Here is a 19,272-nt window from a genome sequence, read left to right as displayed (position 1 = left end):
TCAAAAGTCAGTGAGCAAAGGGAAATCTTTAAGGGATTCTTGACCAGAATGGTTGATATGGTTGGCAGGGGCATTTAAGATTTGTTTTTAACATCGGTAAGTAATATTTTTGCCTTTGGTAGTATGACTAGTGTTTTAAGTGTAGTTACATGTAACCAAATTAACTAAAGTTAGATATAACCAAAAGTAATTTTCTGAGGTTATTAACCCTTTTATTGTATGTTTTATCTTTTGAATTGAAATATATTCAATATTTTGTGTTCATAGTCTTACCAAAGAACTTCGCTAAAGATTTATCAGTACTACTTCATATGAATTTGAGTCTCTCTTTATTTTAAATTCTGAAAAAGGAGTGGAATAGTTAAGCTTTTAAAACATGATAATAGAAATTTATTCATAGAGATATTCCATCAGTTTGTTAATATGTAATTAGAAAGTTGGTTTAATCAGGCCATGTGACTAATAAATCTATTATCATTTATTTCAGATAGCATTTAATTTGTAGTTACTAAATTATGTTTAAATGTTTACTAAGAAACATGACTAAAATATCAAAACCTATATTTAAGCACCATGGAACTATTTAGTTTAATGAAGAAAATAATGAGTTGATAATTCCATAATTTGCCATATGCTATATTTATTTGAAAAGGTCATATTCTGCTGAATATATTTATTTATTTTTAAAATATTTCAAAAGTTGATTATGTTATTATATAATAGCATAATCAATAAAATATACTTTAAGTAGATAAGGTAAAATATTTTAAAAATTGAGTTGGCACCTGCTAAAGCATGGGTGGCATCAGTAGTCTACTTCATACCATGGTGACTGGTTGATACTCCGAATGGTAAATGCACATATATTGCTGTTGTAAATTTGCAGTTCAGAATGCAGTGATGGAGAATGGTCGGCTTCTTTGCCTCATCGATTTTCTGGTACAGAAAAAGATCAGTCTTCAAGTGATGAAAGCTGGGAGACTCTACCAGGAAAAGATGAGAATGAACCTGAACTACAGAGTGATAGCAGTGGTCCTGAAGAAGAAAACCAAGAATTATCTCTTCAGGAAGGGTATGTTTAACAGTGGGAGTTATTATTTTTATATCTTATACCACAGTGTTGTACATCCCATTCAAATGTTAGGTATGCTATTAATTGCATTTTCAAGCCCTGCATAGGACTAGTGTGTTACAAGAACAGTCAAATAAAAAATACAGGTCATTGAGATACAGTATGTGTTTCCACTTTGCTTTATTGAAGAAAATTTGGTTATTTAAAAGAACACTTTGGTTGTGTTAGGTATGAGTGAATTAGAGCTGCCATTGAATACATTGGATATAATGGCAAGAGAAAAACGGCAGCCTCAGACAGAATCAGTGATACAGTCACAGAAATGGAGGGAGTTGTAAAAGTTAAACATGAGTTCAGTGTCTAACTACATTAGATGGTACCTCCAGAAATCAGTGCTTGATGGCAAACATTTCTGTCTTTTTCTAACTTTAATGGGAATGCTTTAGTGCCAGGGTTGTTAAACTTGCACTTTGAAGGGCCAGATAGTAAATATTTTCAACTCTATCAGTGTAGTGTAAAAGTAGCCATAGACAATGTGTAAATGAACAGGTATAGCTGTCTTCCAGCAAAATTGTATTTGTATGAGTAGGTGACAGGCTAGAAATAACCATAGTTTAGCCATAGTTTGCCAACCCCTGCTTTACCCCAGTAAGAATGATTCTGGCTTTTAGGTTGATTTCACACACACAAGAGCACACACAACTTTTTTTTTTAATTGCACTAAGGAAATACCCCATTGTTATTTTATAGATTTCTAGCAAGAATGCTTGCTGATTTTATAAAGCCTTTTTAGCATCAATAGAAATGATCACAAAGATTTTTTCACTTTTGACCTTGACCATGAGAAATAATTTTGTTTATAGATTTCTCAGTATTTAATTGCTCTTGCTTCTTTACATAAATCCAGCATGATCCTGTAGTCATGATTTATTGTTATAGTAAGCTGCTGGATTCTGTTTGCTAATGCATTGCATAGGATTTCTGTATTGAGACTCATAGTGTGAACTATCTCTAGTGTTCTGTCTTGATAACAGTTTTATATTTGTTTTGCTAAAAGATTGTTTCCTTTTTTTTTAAATCCTCTGGTGTTTAAATAGCTTATTTATTCCTTTAAATATTGTTTAGCTTATTGTTTAAATAGCTTATTTATTCTTTTGAATGTTGTTAGTAGTTGCTTGTAAAACCTACGCTGGTGACAGAGTATCTCTTTGATAATTTAATTGTTTTCTATAATAATTGATTAGCTCTTATCTTTAGTGTCTCATGGAATCTATTTTGGTGAATATTTTTCTTAGGAAAAACCTTTCTGCTTAAGCTAACATTAAAATTTGTATTTCTCAAAAAGGGTATAAATTCCCAGCTTAGAAATTAATTCTGTAAGAAAATCAGGAAGTGAAATATAGTTGAAAATCTGTAAAGAAAGAGATTTACAAGTATAGTTCGTTTTGATAGTGGCAGATTGAGGTAGAGTTTTGTGCTCTTCCTGATTGTACAATCATCTTTACTCACAGCTTAATTTCTGAGATTATTGAGTGGTTCATATGTATTTGTGATAGTAATTATTCATTCAGCAGCTATTTATTGAGCATTTAATATATGCCACACATTGTGCTATATCCTGGGATTATATCAGTTAACAAGACAAAAAAGATTCCCTTGTGAAGCTTACACTATGGCAGGAGAGACAAATAATAAACAAAATACAAACATGATAAGTGACAGACTGCGATGATTGCTGTGAAAGAAATAAAACATTAATTTCATAAAAAGTAACTGATAGTGGCCTACATTAATTAGAAAGTTCCAGAAGGACTTCTCTTAGGAGTAGACTTCTGAGCTGGCATCTGCAATATGAGAGAATTAGCAGTTGAGGAAGAGCTCTCTGGGCAAAAGCAAAGGTCAGAGAAAAGGTATTGAAAAGGAAAGGGCTTTGCATGTATGGAGTGAGGCTGAAGTGAGCAAGTGGAAAGGGGATATGAGATGACGTGAGCAGGAACCAGATTGCAGGACGTATATATAGCATCTGGAATTTATTCAGAGATCAGTGAGATTTTAACTGGAGAAGTGATTGATCTGACCCACATTTTTAAAAGATCACTCTAGTGTTGCATGGAGATTAAAGTGAAAAGGGACTAAAGTTTAAAAGGGGAAGAAGGATAAGTTTGGCTTTTGGACTAGGAGGTGACACTGAGGATTAAAAAAAAGCGAAGACGTTTGAGAATATTTTTGAGTTATAAGTAATAGGGTGAGCTGGGTGTAAGATGAAGGAGAATGAGGAATCAGTCATGACTGGGTATTTTGGTTGAGCAGTGAGGAGGTGTTCATGTCACTGACTGAGATGAAGAAGTCTAGGAAGAGAAATGGGAAGAAATAAGAACTCCTTTTGGGAAATTTTAAGTGTTGTTTGGACAGACATGCAGTATAGATGGCATGTAGGCACTTGCATATTTAACTTCCTAGTTTAAGGGAAATGTCCCAATTGCAGTTAAATGTAGAGATATATGAGTATTAGTTTGTAAGTCATCTTCTACTTTCATTGATACCCTATAATAATAAGACTCAACAATTTGTTTAAAAGATAAAAGTGGAGATGGGGAGGACAGAACTAAAACACGAGATAGCAGTAACATTTAAGTTGACAAGGGGGAGACCAGAGTTGAAATGTATTGTTTGGGAGAGGGCTGAAAGTTAACTTCTGACAAGTTTAATTTGCATGGCAAAATTTCAAGGATGACCACTGCAAGAAATAAATATGTACTAGAATCCTATAGAGGGAAAAGGAATTAAGATAGGGAAAATGAACATTTAAAGTCACTTTAAATAAAAGTAAAAGGAAGAAAAAGGCATAAAAACAGACAAAAATAGACATGAAAAATATAGATTATAGATACAAGTCCTGCAATAAATATACGAGGTCTGTCCAGAAAAAGTCCAGTCATTTTTAATATAACGAGAATGGTTTGTGGAACATCAGTGTAACCTGGCGGCCAAGGAGAGTGGACTGGAATGTTCACTTGTGAACAGTGATGGTTTCACTGTACTGTTCAGTGGGGGCAGTAGACACCATTGATGAGCATGTGTACTTTGTGGCCATCACATTCAAAATGAGCAAGTAGAGCAATGAATCTGCATCAGATTTTGCTTTAAAGTCAAGCATTTCTGCAAGGAAACTATTCAGATGATTCAGGAGGCAGACTGTATATTCTGGCTACATTAACTCAGAAATAAATAACAGAAATATAATTTTGTAAAACCCTATGCATTTAAAATTATTCCTTCTTCCAAATAACCAGTAGGACAAAGAACAAATCATAATAAAAGTTTAAAATGTTTACAAATCAGTTATAATAGCACCACCAATCAGAATTTGTAGGTTGCAATGAATTTGGTATTTAAAGGGAAATTTATCATTAAAAAACATTTGAGCTGAAAATGGATCTGTACATTTAACTTAAAATAGAAAAGGAATATTAGAATAAACAAAAAATAAGGAGATAAGAATTAGAATTAAGAAAGACAAGAGCAAAGATTAAAGAAATCAGAAGTTGAAACTTTGAAGGGGTTAAGAAAGAAAGATAATCTGGGTAGTGAACAAGAAGTTAAAGACAAGGTACAAATAAATAAGTGAAATACATAAATGGATACAGCTGAAAATACAAAAAGATTGCTTATTAAAAAGTACTATAGACTTTGCATCAGTGAATTCGAAAACTTAGAAGAAATTGACAAATTTCTAGAAGAATAGTTCATCATAATACACTCAAGAAGAAATAGGAAGCCTGAATAATACTGTAATTATTACAGATAGGTAATCAGTGGTTTAAAGCCTTCACATGGAGAAAAACAACTGATACAGATGGTTTTAGAGCTGAATTCTCTTAAACTAAACTTTTAAGGATCATGTCACTCTACTCTTAAGAGCATAGAAAAAGAGCTGTTTCTCCAGATCATTCTAATAAGGACACAAGAGGCCAATAAGGCCTAATACTAAGAGTATGTAAAGAAAAATGTACATGTTCTTACCCCCCCCCCAATTAAAAATATGTGTCAGTCCCAGCGGGGTGGCTCGGTTAGTTGAAGCATCATCCACTACACCAGAAGGTGGTATGTTTGATTCCTGGTCAGGGCATGTACCTAGGTTGCAGGTTCAGTCCCCTGTTCGGGTGTGTATGGGAGGAGGAAGCCAACCAATGTTTCTCTTTCGTGCCAGTGTTTCTCTCTCTCTCTCTCCTTTCCTCTCTCTAAAAACAATAAACATATTCTCTGGCGAGGATTTTTTTAAGTGTAAAACACATCTCAATCTTAAACAGAATTATTGGAAATTCAAATTTGGAAATGTAATTTTTAAAAGGCAAAACTCAGTTATAAATCTGAGTTTATTCCAGAAATGCAAAGATAGTTTCCTGTAGAATACCTGTAAATGTCATTCACCTCATTAGCAGAACACAGAAGAAAATTTATGATAGATTCTATAGATGGATGGAAAAATTCACTTAATATGTTCAACACCTCATCATGATAGAAACTCTGATAGAAATTTATGATAGAAATTCTGATAGGATTAGAATAGAATATCCTTGGCCTGATAAAAGGTATCCTATAAATAAATAAATAGTTAGATGTTATTTCCAATGAATAGTTTTTTAAAAATTTGCCCTTAAATTGAAGCAAGACAAGGGTGCTCATTAGCACCATTTTCATAGCCATTGGTGGAGGTCTTAATCATTACAGCATAATGGGAAAATAAAGGGTAAAAAAATACAAAAAGAACAGGAACTGAAAAGGAAAGAAAAGCTAGGAGAATGTATTTATAGAATATAAAGTCTTAATGTGCAGAATGTATAAAGAACTAGAAATTAGTAAAAAATAAAAAGACTAATTGCAAAATGATCAAAACCTTGAGCATATAATTCACTAACGAGGAAGTATTAATGATGAATAAAAGATGTTTTTAATACTAAACTATTTGGGAGTATATGTTAAGATCACAAAGAGGTATCATTTTAATTAACCCATTAGATTAGCAAAAATTAGGAAATTTTCAATGTGAGGGGTTTTGGAAGATATGAATTAGTTCTCTTTTTTGAAGATTATATATATATTTATTATTATTATTATTTTTAGAGAGGGAAAAGGGAGGGAGAAAGAGAGGGAGAGAAACATTGATCCTTTGCCTCTTGCATGATCCTAGTTGGGGACCTGGCTCACAACCTTATGTATGTGCCCTGACTGGAAATCGAACTTTCAGTTTGCAGGCTGGCACTAAGTCAACTGAGCCACACCAGCCAAGGCTAAATCAGTTCTCACACACTGCTCGTTAAGATACAAAGTAGGTCAAATTCACTGAAATTATGTAACTTTAACATTTGCGTGGCAGACTACCCAACTATTCCACTTTCAGGTATTCACCGTAAAGAAATTTCCCCTATGGTCTAGAAGTTGTATATAAGAATGTTTCATTGCATTACTTCTGGGTATTACCCAAATATTAATTAATAGAAAAATTAGTGGCATATTCATACATGGAGTATTACATAGCAATAGGATTAACTAACCACCATTACATGCAAAAATATGGATGCATGCAGAGATACAGTACTGATTAAAAACAGCCATCCTGGAGTTGGTTTCATAAAGCTTAAAAACAAGCAGAAGTAATTATCTTATTTAAGTTTACAACAGTAGTGAAAATTTCTTCTGAAAGGCAGTGGAATGACAACAGCAGCATCAAGATAGTACTTTTCTCTGGGGGCCGTGAGGCCAACATGTAGCATACAAGGTGTATACTAGTCAGTGGTAATATTCTGGTTTCCTGGTTTGGGTGTTGGGCTTATGGGGGTTCATTGTAGTATATTTTCTAACTTACATAGATTGTGTATATTCTGCATTGGGAAAAAATGAATTAAAAAATAACAGGCCCTGGCTAGGTGGCTCAGTTGGTTGGAGCCTCCTCCTGTACACCAGAGGTTGAGGGTTTGATCACTGGTCAGGGCACATGCCGAGGTTGTGAGTTTGATCCCCAGTTAGGGAACATACAGGAGGCAACCGATTCATATTTCACTCTTACAATGATGTATCGATCTCTCTTTCTCCCCATTCCTGTCTAGCTAAAATCAATAAAAAAAACATACCCTGGGTGAGGATTAAAAATAATAACAGGAATTGAAGATGAAGAAAGTGGATACAGTAGCTGTACCCAATTCTTTACAAAAGGGAAAGGACCACAGTTGGATGTTGAGCCTCAAAGAGCATTTTCCCCAGCTCCCATAAACAAGGAGCATGTGATGGTTTGCTTATAGAATGTTCCAGAAAAGAGTATCTGATAATTATAGGAAGATGAGGAGAAGTCCTTGGGCATCCAGACTTCAAGGAGAGGGAGTTTCTAGTGATTCCAGTGTTCTCGTTGTGACTGGATGTTGAGAGCTGGTGAGGACAGGACAGTTGTAACTTAAAGGAAAGAAGGCGAGAAATAGGCTTTCAGAGAGCTGGGGAAGTTACTTTCAAAGTTACTAGGGAAACACTGAATAATTGCTGGACAATAACTAGTGAATGTCCATTTGAGACTGGGGGGGGTGTTTGTTTATTTGTTTATTTTTTAAAGTTGTTGGCTTACATTTTATTTTTTAAAATTTATTTATTGTTGTTCAAGTACAGTTTTCTGTCTTTTACTCCCATCCCAGCCCACCCCCCCAGTACTCCCCACAAGATTTGTGTTTTTTAATTTAAAGTTAATAACATCACACTTCTGTGTTTCCATTCAGGCTTTTTCAGCTTTTCTGGTGACTTTACAAACTTTACATAAATACTCTAAAACTTCTAACAAATTGTTTGAGACTTGATGACATGGAACCAGGGTATTGATTTTATAAGCTGTAATTCCCTTTTAGGATTTTGGACCCTTAATTCAAATTTAAGTTACTTTCCTTCCAAGATAGGGATTTGAAATCTTAAAAATTTGCTATACAATTAGAATTATTAAAAGTGAGCTTATACCTAAAGCTTGGGAACTAACACGTGTTTTGAGTTATAAAATGAAATCAGTTAATTATATACAAGTTAATTAGGAATATTTATTATACTCTTCAGAATTTTATAAATAAAATTTTTATAAGATAGTTTTATTTTATGAAAGCCTTAGCCTTTCAAAATGTCGGTATTAACCCAAACATTTGAAATTCTGTGCTGCAAATAATGGATACTCTTAATTGCTGATATATTAGCTAAAGGAAATGACTCAAATTTGTGAATCAGAGTAGCGTTTTCAGCTGTTTAATTTGATCTTTCTGCCTTTTGTTTTCTTTTTCAAAATTTTATGGTGCATGACTATATGATAGCAAAGTTTAATACTTTGCAGTGAAAATTTGTTTAAAATATTCAGTTTTTATTGATGTATTTTGATAATTTTAATAATTGTGTGCATGCGATGTTATTAAATTTAGTTTCCGTTATTGAGGAAGAGGGGTCTTAATCGTTTTCTGGGAAGGAGCAACAGTCTGTCTCAGGGGACAGTATAGCCTGTAGTCAGGAGAATAGATGATGCAGGTGGTCTTCTAAGATTTTCACTGGGAATAGGTTGTGGCGATACGTGATGGGTATTTTCAGCTTTCTGTCATGGTAGCAGCGTTCCTTTTCTCCAAGTTGTGCTGAAAAATCCTCAAAAAGGAAGAGCAAGTTGGCAGTTTCCCTTGCCAGATGGAAGGACTGCCTGTGACTCTGCGGGGGGCAGTGGTAGGTACAGGCTTCCAGTCTCCCGTATACTGGATGGCTTTTTCAGAATTGACGAGCTGGAGACATGATTAGATAATTTGTCTTATCAGGTCTCATACGTTACTACATAACATTATAATGCCATTTTACTGAGTTTTGAATTGCCAAAATGAAGAAAGGGCAGTGAAGGTCTGAATTTGTGTGACTGTGTAAATAGGCTGTGGATGTATGCGGAGAATAGGGAGAGAGCAAGAGGACTGAGATACAATGTGCTTGCAGCCCCAGGGGGACATTTATCTCTGCTGGTAGCCAAACAAAACAAAAGATCCTTTGACCCAGTTACTCAGAATCTTTTTTTTAGGAGCAAAATTTCTTCTTTTATACTGGTCTGGCACATTGCCACTCTTCAAGCCTGTGAAAATTGATGTCAAATGGTAGGAATTTATTTAACTTTGTTTAACATGTTGAAAGCATATGCCATATACCACTTATTTCTTATAACTGTACTAAAGTGAATTATTAAAAACAATCAAATGTTTCAGCAAAATATGTAGCCAAGAATTGGTAATATATAGTAAGAGTATTAATGATGTATTATAAATTGTTTTGACTCCTTATGATTTCTTATTTTAGTTTTTTCTTTGAATTAAAAAAAACCCATACATTAATATTTTATACTGAATTATTTTCAACAGTGTATTTGAGTATTATGTTATGGCTGAAGTATGGAGTTACTTGAGTCATTTTGATGTCTTTTTTTTTTAATTAAAAAAACATCTTTGGGTGAGGATTTTAATTTTTTTATTTATTGTTATTTTTAAGATTTTATTTATTTATCTTTAGAGGGGAAGGGAAGGAGAGAGGGAGAGAAATATCAACATATGGTTGCCTGTCATGTGTCCCTCGCTGGGAACTGGCCTGCAACCCGGGCATGTGCCCTGATTGGGAATCGAACTGAGATACTATATGGTTCACAGGCCCGCACTGAATCCACTGAGCTACACCAGCCAGGGCTTGATGTCTTTAAAATAGGAAAAAGAAATGTACTTTTAGTGGGAATACATTAGAAATAACAGAAATTTCCAAGGTCTGTTCTAGGCTTGATAGATTTTTTTCAAGGATTTATTACATTTGCAACACGTACAGAGTATCTATTACGTGTACCAGGCACTTGTTACAGGGGGTGAAGACACAACAATGAGAGAGAATACTGTACATGCTCGAGAAGCTCCCAGTCTAAGAGGAGACAAGTGAGTCAACAGAAAAGTTACAATACAGTGTGGTGATTGCTCTCATAAAGTTGTGAATAAAGATCTGAATTTTTAGTTTGATTTTTGTATTTTAAATCCATTAGGGGTTAAGTTTGCATTGGACTAATTATGCACAAAAGGAAAGCACACTGTCTTCATTTATTCGACATTAAACCTCTAACTAAGTATGTTTTCTTACGCTAATTTTTCTGATGTTACTAGACTGGCTATACTAGATACTAAATCTTATAAACCTGTTATCCCGAAGTACAGTTTAGGATCTGAAGTTAAAGAAACATGTATGAGGTTAGGTGTGTAAACAGATACTCTTTCCTTTGTGTTTAAAATGTGCTAATTTTTTTATGTGGACATTGCCTGCCTCTCTTTCATAAATGTTTTTACCCAAAACTTTGAAGTCACACATTAAAATGAATAGAATTCTAATTATAGTTGCTCTTAAAGTTGAAATATATAAATTGTTATATAACATTTCTTATCTTAAAACACAAGTTGAATATTATATGCTCTAATATTTTACCACCTTTTGATACATTAAAAAGGTTTGTTCTGTTCAATAAAATAAATAAGAAAATCCTACCAATATAATTTTTTCATTTGTAAATTTATAAAGTACCATTTGTTCAGTTCATTGCAGCTTTGAAATGCCTATTTTAAAATAATATTTTATTCATGTGTCCTTTATAGTAGTTCCTGAAAACATAGACAAAACCAAGGGGGAGGGTGGAAGTAGGGGAAGGAGGGGGGTTGGCTGGGGTTGGGGAGAAAATGCAGACAACTCTAAACAACAATAAAGTAAAAATAAATAAATAAATAATATTTTATTGATTATGTTATTACAGTTGTCCCAATTTTCTCCCCTTTGCTCCCTCCACCCAGCATCTCCACTCCCTCAGGCAGTCCCTATACCATTGTTCATGTCCATGGGTCATGCATGGAAGTTCTTTGGCTATTCCATTTCCTATACTGTATTTTACATCCCCATGGCTATTCTGTGACTACCTATATGTACTTAAACCCATCACCCATTCCCCACACCCCTCTCCCATCTGGCAACCATCAAAACATACTCTATATCCATGATTCTGTCTCTGTTCTTCTTGTTTGCTTAGTTTGTTTTTTAGATTAAATTGTTTTTTAGATTAAATTGTTGATAGACATGTATTTATTGCTATTTTATTTTTCATAGTTTTGATCTTTTTCTTTTAACATTTCAAAAATGTTAAAGTCCTTTAACATTTCATATAATAATGACTTGGTAGTAATGAGCTCCATTAGTTTTTTTTTTTTCTTGTCTGGGAAGCACTTTACCCTTTAATTCTAAATGATAGCTTTGCTGGTAGAGCAATCTTGGTTGTAGGTCCCTGCTTTGCATGACTTTGAATATTTCTTGTCAGTCCATTCTAGCCTGCAAAGCTTTTGTTTTTGTTTTTTCAGAAATTAGCTGACTGTCTTATGGGAACTCCTTTGTAGATAATTATCTGCTTTTGCTGCTTTTAAGATTCCCTTTATCTTTAACCTTTGGCATTTTAATCTTGATGCGTCTTGGAGTGGGCCTCTTTGCATCCATTTTGTTTGGAATTCTCCATGCTTCCTGGATTTGTATGTCTATTTCCTTCACCATACTAGGGAAATTTTCTTATATTATTTTTTCAAATAGATTTCCAGTTCTTGCTCTTGCTGTTCTCCTTCTCACATCCTTATAATATGAATGTTGGAATGCTTAAAGTTATCCCGGAGGTTGCTTACACTATCCTTAATTTCTTGGTTTCTTTTTCCTTCTTTTTTTTTTTTTTTTTTTAGATTTTATTTAGTTATTTTTCAAGTACAGTTTTTTTTTGTCTATTTCTCCCATCCCAGCCTCCCCCGCCCCTTGCGCCCCACCTCCCTCCCATTTCCACCCCTCTTAGTTCTCGTCCCTGTGTCCTTCCTATTTGTTCCTCCAAATCCCTCCCCCTTTTTCCCCTTAACTTCCCTTCCTTCTCCCCTCTGGTCACTTGTTGTTCTGATTGATTGTTTTTTGCTTCCTTATATTCCAAATCATTGATGTGATTCTCAGCTTCATCCACTGTATTGTTATTTCTTTGTAAATTGTTTTTTATTTCAATTAGTGTATCCTTCAATTCTGATTGAATCTTTTTTATACTGTTGAGGTCCTCACTAATTTCCTTGAGCATCCTTATAACCAGTGTTGTGCACTCTGAATTTGATAGAGTGCTTATCTGAATTTTATTTAGCTGTTTTTCTGGAGTTTTTATCTGCTCTTTCATTTGGGTCACATTTCTTGGCTCCTCATTTTGGCAGCCTCCCTGTGTTTGTTTCTGTCTTAGGTGGAGTAGCTGCGCTCCCTGTCTTGGTAGTGTGGCCCGATGTAGTAGGCGTTGTATAGGTCCAGTGGCACAGCCTCCCTCTTCACCTGTGCTGGGTCCTCAAGGTGCACCCTTTGTGTGGGCTGAGTACACCCTCCTCTTGCAGTTGAGCCTTGGTTGTTGTTGGCAGGTCAGTAGGAGGGATTTACCCAGGCCAGTCAGCTGCAGGGACTGGCTGTGATCGCTGACCACACTGCCCCTCTGTGGAGAATCAATCAGCTGTGCCGGGACTGGGTAGTGGTGCTCCTATGTGGTCTGTAGCTGTCCGCCGGGTGCACAGGCTCTGGGGTTTCCCAGGTGGTACAGGCCAAAGTAGGCCCCCACCTGTATCTGGCCCTGGGCCACTGTGCCTGAGCTATAATGCAATCTAAGATGGTTGCTCCTTATGTTGGGCTTGGAGATTCCCAGGCAAAGCCAAGCTGTGGATCTAGGATGGCTGCTGCTAGTGCTGAGCCTAGATCATGTAGCAAAAGGTACAGGGCTGAGGGCTCACTGGGGCAGACTTGTTTATTTGATAGGATTTAGGAAGTTGTGAAACATGAGCGAAGACCAACCATTCATATGGAAAAGTCAAGGTTAACACTTCAGGTGGGCATGCAAGTTGGGTGGGATGGAGTCTCGGGAAGTGTCCAGGGTGGGGCAAACAATGTTATGGAGGTTGATACTGCCCCAGTTACAGCACCTTCCTGCCAGCTCCGTTGCTGTGTGGGGGGAGGCTTCAGTCGAGGAGCAATGGCCTCCACCCTCCTTTCTGTCTGAGAAAAAGCTGTGCCCGGCTCTCACCTTGATGCCAAACCATTAAAGAATGGTTTCTTTAATTTTGCGGTTGTCAGACTTCCATTCAACTTGATTTCTAATGGTTCTGAGTGATGGTTTTCTATATTTTAATTGTAATTTTGATGTGGTTGTTTTGGGGGGCAAGTCATGTTTACCTATCTGAAATGCCTTTTGTTTCTCATGTATTGTAATTAATTTTACTCAGTTTGATTTTTGTGTCCAAATTTTTGGTTGTTTAACTTTTCCACAAGTGTTTAATGTACATATTATAAAATGTAACAATCTGTCTTTGGCTTCAAGGTTTTTATATCATGCTTAGAATGACAGACATTTTGTAAAAGTTTTCTCATGATTCTTTTAGTACTTCTTTTGTTTTAGTGTGGTGGGGGTGGGGTATGTGACCATTTTAAAAAAGTAGATCTGGAATTTATTTAAGAGTAAATAATGACTTTGAAATTTAACCTCAATTCTTCCAGGTGAATACCCAGTTGTCCCAATATCATTTACTGAATAATACTTTTCCCTGCTGTTCTGAACTGCTTCTCTTCTGTATTTTCTTGATCTGCACCAATAATTTGTCTGCCTCTGTCCCTATGAGCTTATTTTCTAGTGGGAGAAATATTGTCAATAAACAGATAAGAAAATGATAAGTAAAAGTAAGCTCTATAATGAAAATGAGCTGAGTGATGTGGTGGTCAGTTACAGGAGAGTGAACATAATAAAATGAGTGGCCAAAGACAAGCCTTTCTGCCGAGGTGACATTTACTCTGACTTGCATATCAAGGAGGGAGTGGCTTTGCAGATATCTGATGAAAGAACGTTTTAAGTAGAGGAAATGGCCCCAAGGTGAAAATGATGTCCCTGTAGAGAATAGTGGGAATACAGTCAGTGGAGGGAATAGCAGTGGCGGCCAGCAGTTGGAGAAGAGGGCCAAGGAGGAAGCATGTCTTACATAGGGATTTGTAGGCCAGTCTGAAGCATTTGGATTTTATTGTAACTTGGAAAGGAAACTATTCAAGAGCAGTGTTTAACAAATCAGGTTTTCTAAGATGAATTTTCTTACTTCTGCAAAAGGAGGAAATATAGGAGATTAGATAATTTCTGTATCAAAGAAATAGGTTCTTATGTAATTAGGTATTTCTATATATATGTGACCCTATAACAGATTTACTTCCCTTTTAAATAATTTTACATTTAAAGAAAGCAGATTTTTAAAAATCATAAGTACTGAGAGTTTAGAACTCAAAAAGAATCTACTTATACTAAACAGAATTCTTTAAAGAAAGAATTTATGATGTGTTTTAAAACATTATTTTTTCTTCTCTTAAAAATGTTTGCATTAGGGAACAGACATCTTTGGAAGAAGGAGAAATTCCTTGGTTACAGTACAATGAAGTCAATGAAAGCAGCAGTGATGAAGGAAATGAGCCAGCCAATGAATTTGCACAGCCAGAAGCTTTCATGTTGGATGGTAACAATAACCTTGAGGATGACTCCAGTGTGAGTGAAGATTTGGATGTGGACTGGAGGTATGTAGCACAGTCTTATTACCATGCTTAATTGTTCATTGAGTAGAATCTGTTCATGATTCTAAATTATGAAAATGAAATCTCTGATAGCAAAGAAGTATTTTGATTTTCTCATCTGTCAATCTTCCTCTCTTTCAAAGCTCATTTCAGATATTACTTCCTACAGGGATTTTATTCCACTCAGTGACCTCTTCCTTCTTTGACATTTAGCTCTCATGAAGCTTACCTTATATCCCAGTGAATTATACACTTAGGGTTTGAGATTTCCAAGGTTTAAATTTACCCTTATATACTAAATATAGTATTATGATCCTTAAAAGAAAAAACGGTCCTAAATAGTATTTGGAGAATTTCAAAACCTGTGATTGAATCAGAATCATAAGAATACAGTTTTTCTTCTGGATATATTTTGTGTGGAAAAATATAATTGTACCTTCCCAGAGATGTTGAAAGTATTAAATTTATTTGTGCTGACAAAGAATAGCTTCAAATAAAAGTAGCATATAAATGAAGTGCATTATACAGTCGTCACTTCTCATGCTATATAATGGTTAGAATTTAACTGTTTTTGTTTATAAAGTTAGATGTATCTTTTGAGTGTGTAGTAGCCCTTTGGAAGCAGCTAATTATTGAAATGAATACGGGATGTTTGCTCCAACTGGTACCTTTTTGTAATATTTTTCTGGGAAAAATATGGCTTAGTACCACCCATGTTTTCATCTCTGCACAGATATAGTTTTAAGAATTTGTCTAGTTTTTCCAGTTAAAATGTCTTTACAGAAAACTTAGAAAAATAAAGATAAGAAAAATTTCTTTATATCCCCCTGATAACACTGATTTATGTTTTTAAGGCCTCCTTCGTGTCTTCAGTTTCTCTCTGTGTGTAGCTACTTCTTTGTGCTTCTCCAGATTGTTTCAGACACGAAACTCAGCATCTCCATGAAACCCTCCTCACCAGTTTCTATTTTGACTTCTCAGGGGGAGAGAATTATACGTGCAGAACAGATTTTTATTGACTATTTTGTGGAAGTAGAAGTACAGTTTTATTACAGCCAGCAACAATCTGTAATTGTGTCTTAAACAGTCCCACCTTCCAAAATTCACTTCCTAGCTTCCCAAACATTATGGAAAATCAGTGACTTCATCTAGTCCTAGGTTTGCTGATCCTGATGCTCCCTTCACTCCCTCCATCTGCCCGTTACCCTTTTACTGAGCTTGTTTATTCTGCTGTCTTATCTTTCCATATGTGAAGTCATTCATTCCTTGAAGAACTCAGCAGGGAACTTAACAGACTTATTTATATAGCATCATTTGTGTATATCAGGAAGCAATTATGCTTTCATTTTTTCCAAATTTTGTAAAAATAATTCTTTGCAGCTTCATTATGTAGCTGCTCCATTCTGTAGATGCACTAAAATTTAATTGACCATTTCCCCATTGAAATACTGCAGTGAAATTCCCCTGCCCCCCACACTTACCCATGAAACTTGTTCTGACTTCAGGTAATTTTTTTAGGACAGATTCATAGAGGAACATTACTGAGGATAATTTTTTTAAGGTCTTGATATATATTACTAAATAATTTTCAAAAACAGCTGTTCTACATAAAAATTTGAATAAATAATTGAGGCCCTGGCTGGTGTAGCTCAGTGGATTGAGCACAGGCCTGCGAACCAAAAGATCGTGGTTTGATTCTCTGTCAGGGCACCTGCCTGGGTTGCAGGCCAGTTCCCATCAGGGGCCAGTTCCCTGCAGGGGATGCACCAGAAGCAACCATACATTGATATTTCTCTCCTTCCCTTCCCTTCTAAAGATAAGTAAATTTTAAAATTTTTAAAATGAAAATTAAAAAAATAATTGAGGATTTTATTAAATATAATTTTAATTTAAATTTGAAAATGTTTCGTTTGTGTTCTAATTTATTGACTACCTTTCTGGATATGGCTGTCATGTTAAGAATTTAGAGATGTTGCTAATTGTTTCAATTAGCAGTAGTTGTATAGTGGTTGTTTTTTGGTTTTGTTTTGTTAATACAGATAGCATTTTAGCATTGATTTTTAAGACAACTATTGAATTTTATCTAGATGTAGCAACACTTCATTACATGTTTGTATTGTGATATATCCTGTGATGATAGCTGAAGGTTCCTAAGGTGAAAATAACATGTCATCTTTGTAACTAAAAGGAAAGGCTATGGCAGAGAGCAGCAGTTCTTGTGTCTATAGCCAAACTTTGACACTTTTTTTTAGTTTTACCACTACTTAGAAAAAAATTTTAAGCTTTTGGTTCTGTTTTTTTGTTGTTGTTGTTCTTGTTTTGATTTTAGTTTAAAGGAAAATGGAAAAAGTCTTCTATCAAAAGTTTGTTCATTAGTTTTGGTGAAGTTACAGAAGTCTTGCAGAATAACACCCAGAGAGTATCTTATAGATTGGTATGGTAAGAGTTGATATGAAGAAAATGTGGGTTTTGGATTTATACAGATCCCAACTGTACCATTTATCTGTTCTTTGATGACTGATTAACCTTTCTGTCTTTCTGCAAGAAATTGGGATTTTAATTATTAACCTAAGAAAGTTCTGAAAAAATAATTTTATATGAATATAATCATGGTTTAATAGTAAAAAAATTTTAAACTCTTTGAAATTATTTCATTTACAGAAAAGTTACAAAAATAATACAAAGACTTCCCCTATATCCTTAACTAAGATCCCCTAAATGTTAACATTTACCACTTTTGTGTTTTCATTCTCCTTTTTTCTTTATTTGTCTATATATTCTCTGTATTTATGGCATTTTTGACCCATTAGTGAGTAAGTTGCAAGCATGATGCCTTATTACCCATAAATACACTAGAGTGGATTTTCCAAAATTGAGATTTTCTTATCTAACACTATAAAACTGTCAAAATCAGGAAATTAACACTGATAAAGTATAGTTATCTAATGTAGCAATTTTCATCATTTTTCATCTCATGGCACACACAAATGGCTACAGTTCTGCAGCACACTAAAAATGTATTTTTTTTGCTAATCTGACAAAAATAGGTATACTTTTGATTCATTCACAGTGAACAGCTATTGTTGTGTTGGCTGTTATCTTTCTTTCTTTTTTTTTTTTTGGAGAATGTAAGGGAAAAGAGGTCAGTGCCCTGACTAAAAATTATCAAGTATTGCATATTTTAAAAATTCTTGTGGGCCACCAGTTGAAAACTGCCAATCTAATCTGTAGACCTTATTCAAATGTTTGTAGTTATCCAAGTACTGCTACTAGAGAAGTTTCTTTCTAGTTGAATCCAGGACCACACATTGCATTTGTTTACCATGTTTCTTTCGTCTCTTTTAGTCTTTAACATTTCCTCAGTCTTTCTTTGTCTTTCATAAACACGATATTTTTAAAAGTGTAGGCCACTTAATTGTAGAATGTTTCTTAAATTGAATTTGTGTGATATCACGATTAGATTTGAGTTACAAATTTTTAGCAGGAACACCACAGAAGTGATCTTTTGTCTTCTCAGTTCATTTCAGAAGGTACGTGACGCCAAATTGCGCCATTACTGGTTAAGGTGCTTTCTTTCAGATTGTTTCACCTTAGAGATGCCATTTTTTCATTTATAATTAATAGGTATTGAATAGGAAGATACTTTGAGACTATATAACCTGTTTGTTCTCAAACTATCAAGTTCCTATCTATTTGTTTTAGTATCATTAGTAATTCTTGTCTGAAGCAATTACTACCATGGCGATTGCCAAATGAATGAAACTAGAATTTTTCATTTTAGCTGAATATTCTGAAGTGACCAAATTACAACCAAATATCATGCTTTGAGTGTCTGGATTTGTTTAGCCTAGCAAAGAAAATAATTATTGGAAGATAGTTGACTATTTGAAGGAGTTTTCTGCAGAGGGGAAGTGGTCACAGTTTGTGTTGCTTCAGCAGGCAGAACTAAGCACTTACAATAAGTTTCACACTTCTAATAGGGCTTTCCCACACTGGCACATACCACCTTAAAAAGCACCTAGAGAGTATCTGGGAGCTTGTACTATTTCTTGACTATGTACTCTCGTGCCAACTCCACTAAGTACCTGAATGCATCTGCTCATTTAGTTTGTTTTGTAGATGAATAAACAGTAAAAGTTAAAATGTTCACATTGTTTACCTGTGGCTCAGTTAACTGAAGTTAAACTGCTGTCCGACTGAGTCTAGGGCTCTTCTTCCTCTTTGCACCACATCTCACTGCTAGATGCAGGAGGTCCGGTATTGCGAGGGAGGTGGGACTCACTGATTCTTAGTTTTAATTCTCATTCCAAAATTGGTGATGGTATGACAATGTCTGTCCGTTGGTGCCAGATGATACCTGCTGATTTCTAGATACTACTCAGCTATAACATATTCTTTATAACAATACATCTGTATCTCTGGGCAACAGATTTGTAATTTTAATGACAGCACAAAGGTTGACATCAAAAATATTTTGAGCTAGTTTGTGTGACTTCATGTTTCTGATTATGATATCTGATAGGAACTTCTGTTAACAGAAGTTAACAGTAGTT

At 34.9% G+C, this 19,272-nt stretch overlaps 1 protein-coding gene across 4 annotated transcripts in view; it reads left to right on the top strand.

The window, feature by feature from the left end:
• PJA2 (praja ring finger ubiquitin ligase 2) overlaps positions 1-19,272 on the top strand; it is a 70,767-nt gene that overhangs the window by 31,408 nt on the left and 20,087 nt on the right. For 3 of the 4 annotated variants that reach the window (XM_053665286.1, XM_053665285.1, XM_037138608.2), the window contains 2 exons: positions 887-1,072; positions 14,537-14,722. In XM_053665286.1, coding sequence (XP_053521261.1) covers positions 887-1,072; positions 14,537-14,722 — 372 coding nt within the window. The remainder of the gene's footprint in view (positions 1-886; positions 1,073-14,536; positions 14,723-19,272) is intronic. The other variant, XM_053665287.1, reaches the window with a different exon arrangement.

The sequence above is a fragment of the Artibeus jamaicensis genome, unplaced genomic scaffold (assembly GCF_021234435.1).
Source record: "Artibeus jamaicensis isolate MK-2021 breed Jamaican fruit bat unplaced genomic scaffold, CSHL_Jam_final contig_402, whole genome shotgun sequence".
Lineage (NCBI taxonomy): Eukaryota > Metazoa > Chordata > Mammalia > Chiroptera > Phyllostomidae > Artibeus > Artibeus jamaicensis.
The sequence above is the reverse complement of the archived record's forward strand: the minus strand, read 5'-3'. Positions and strand labels throughout refer to the sequence as shown.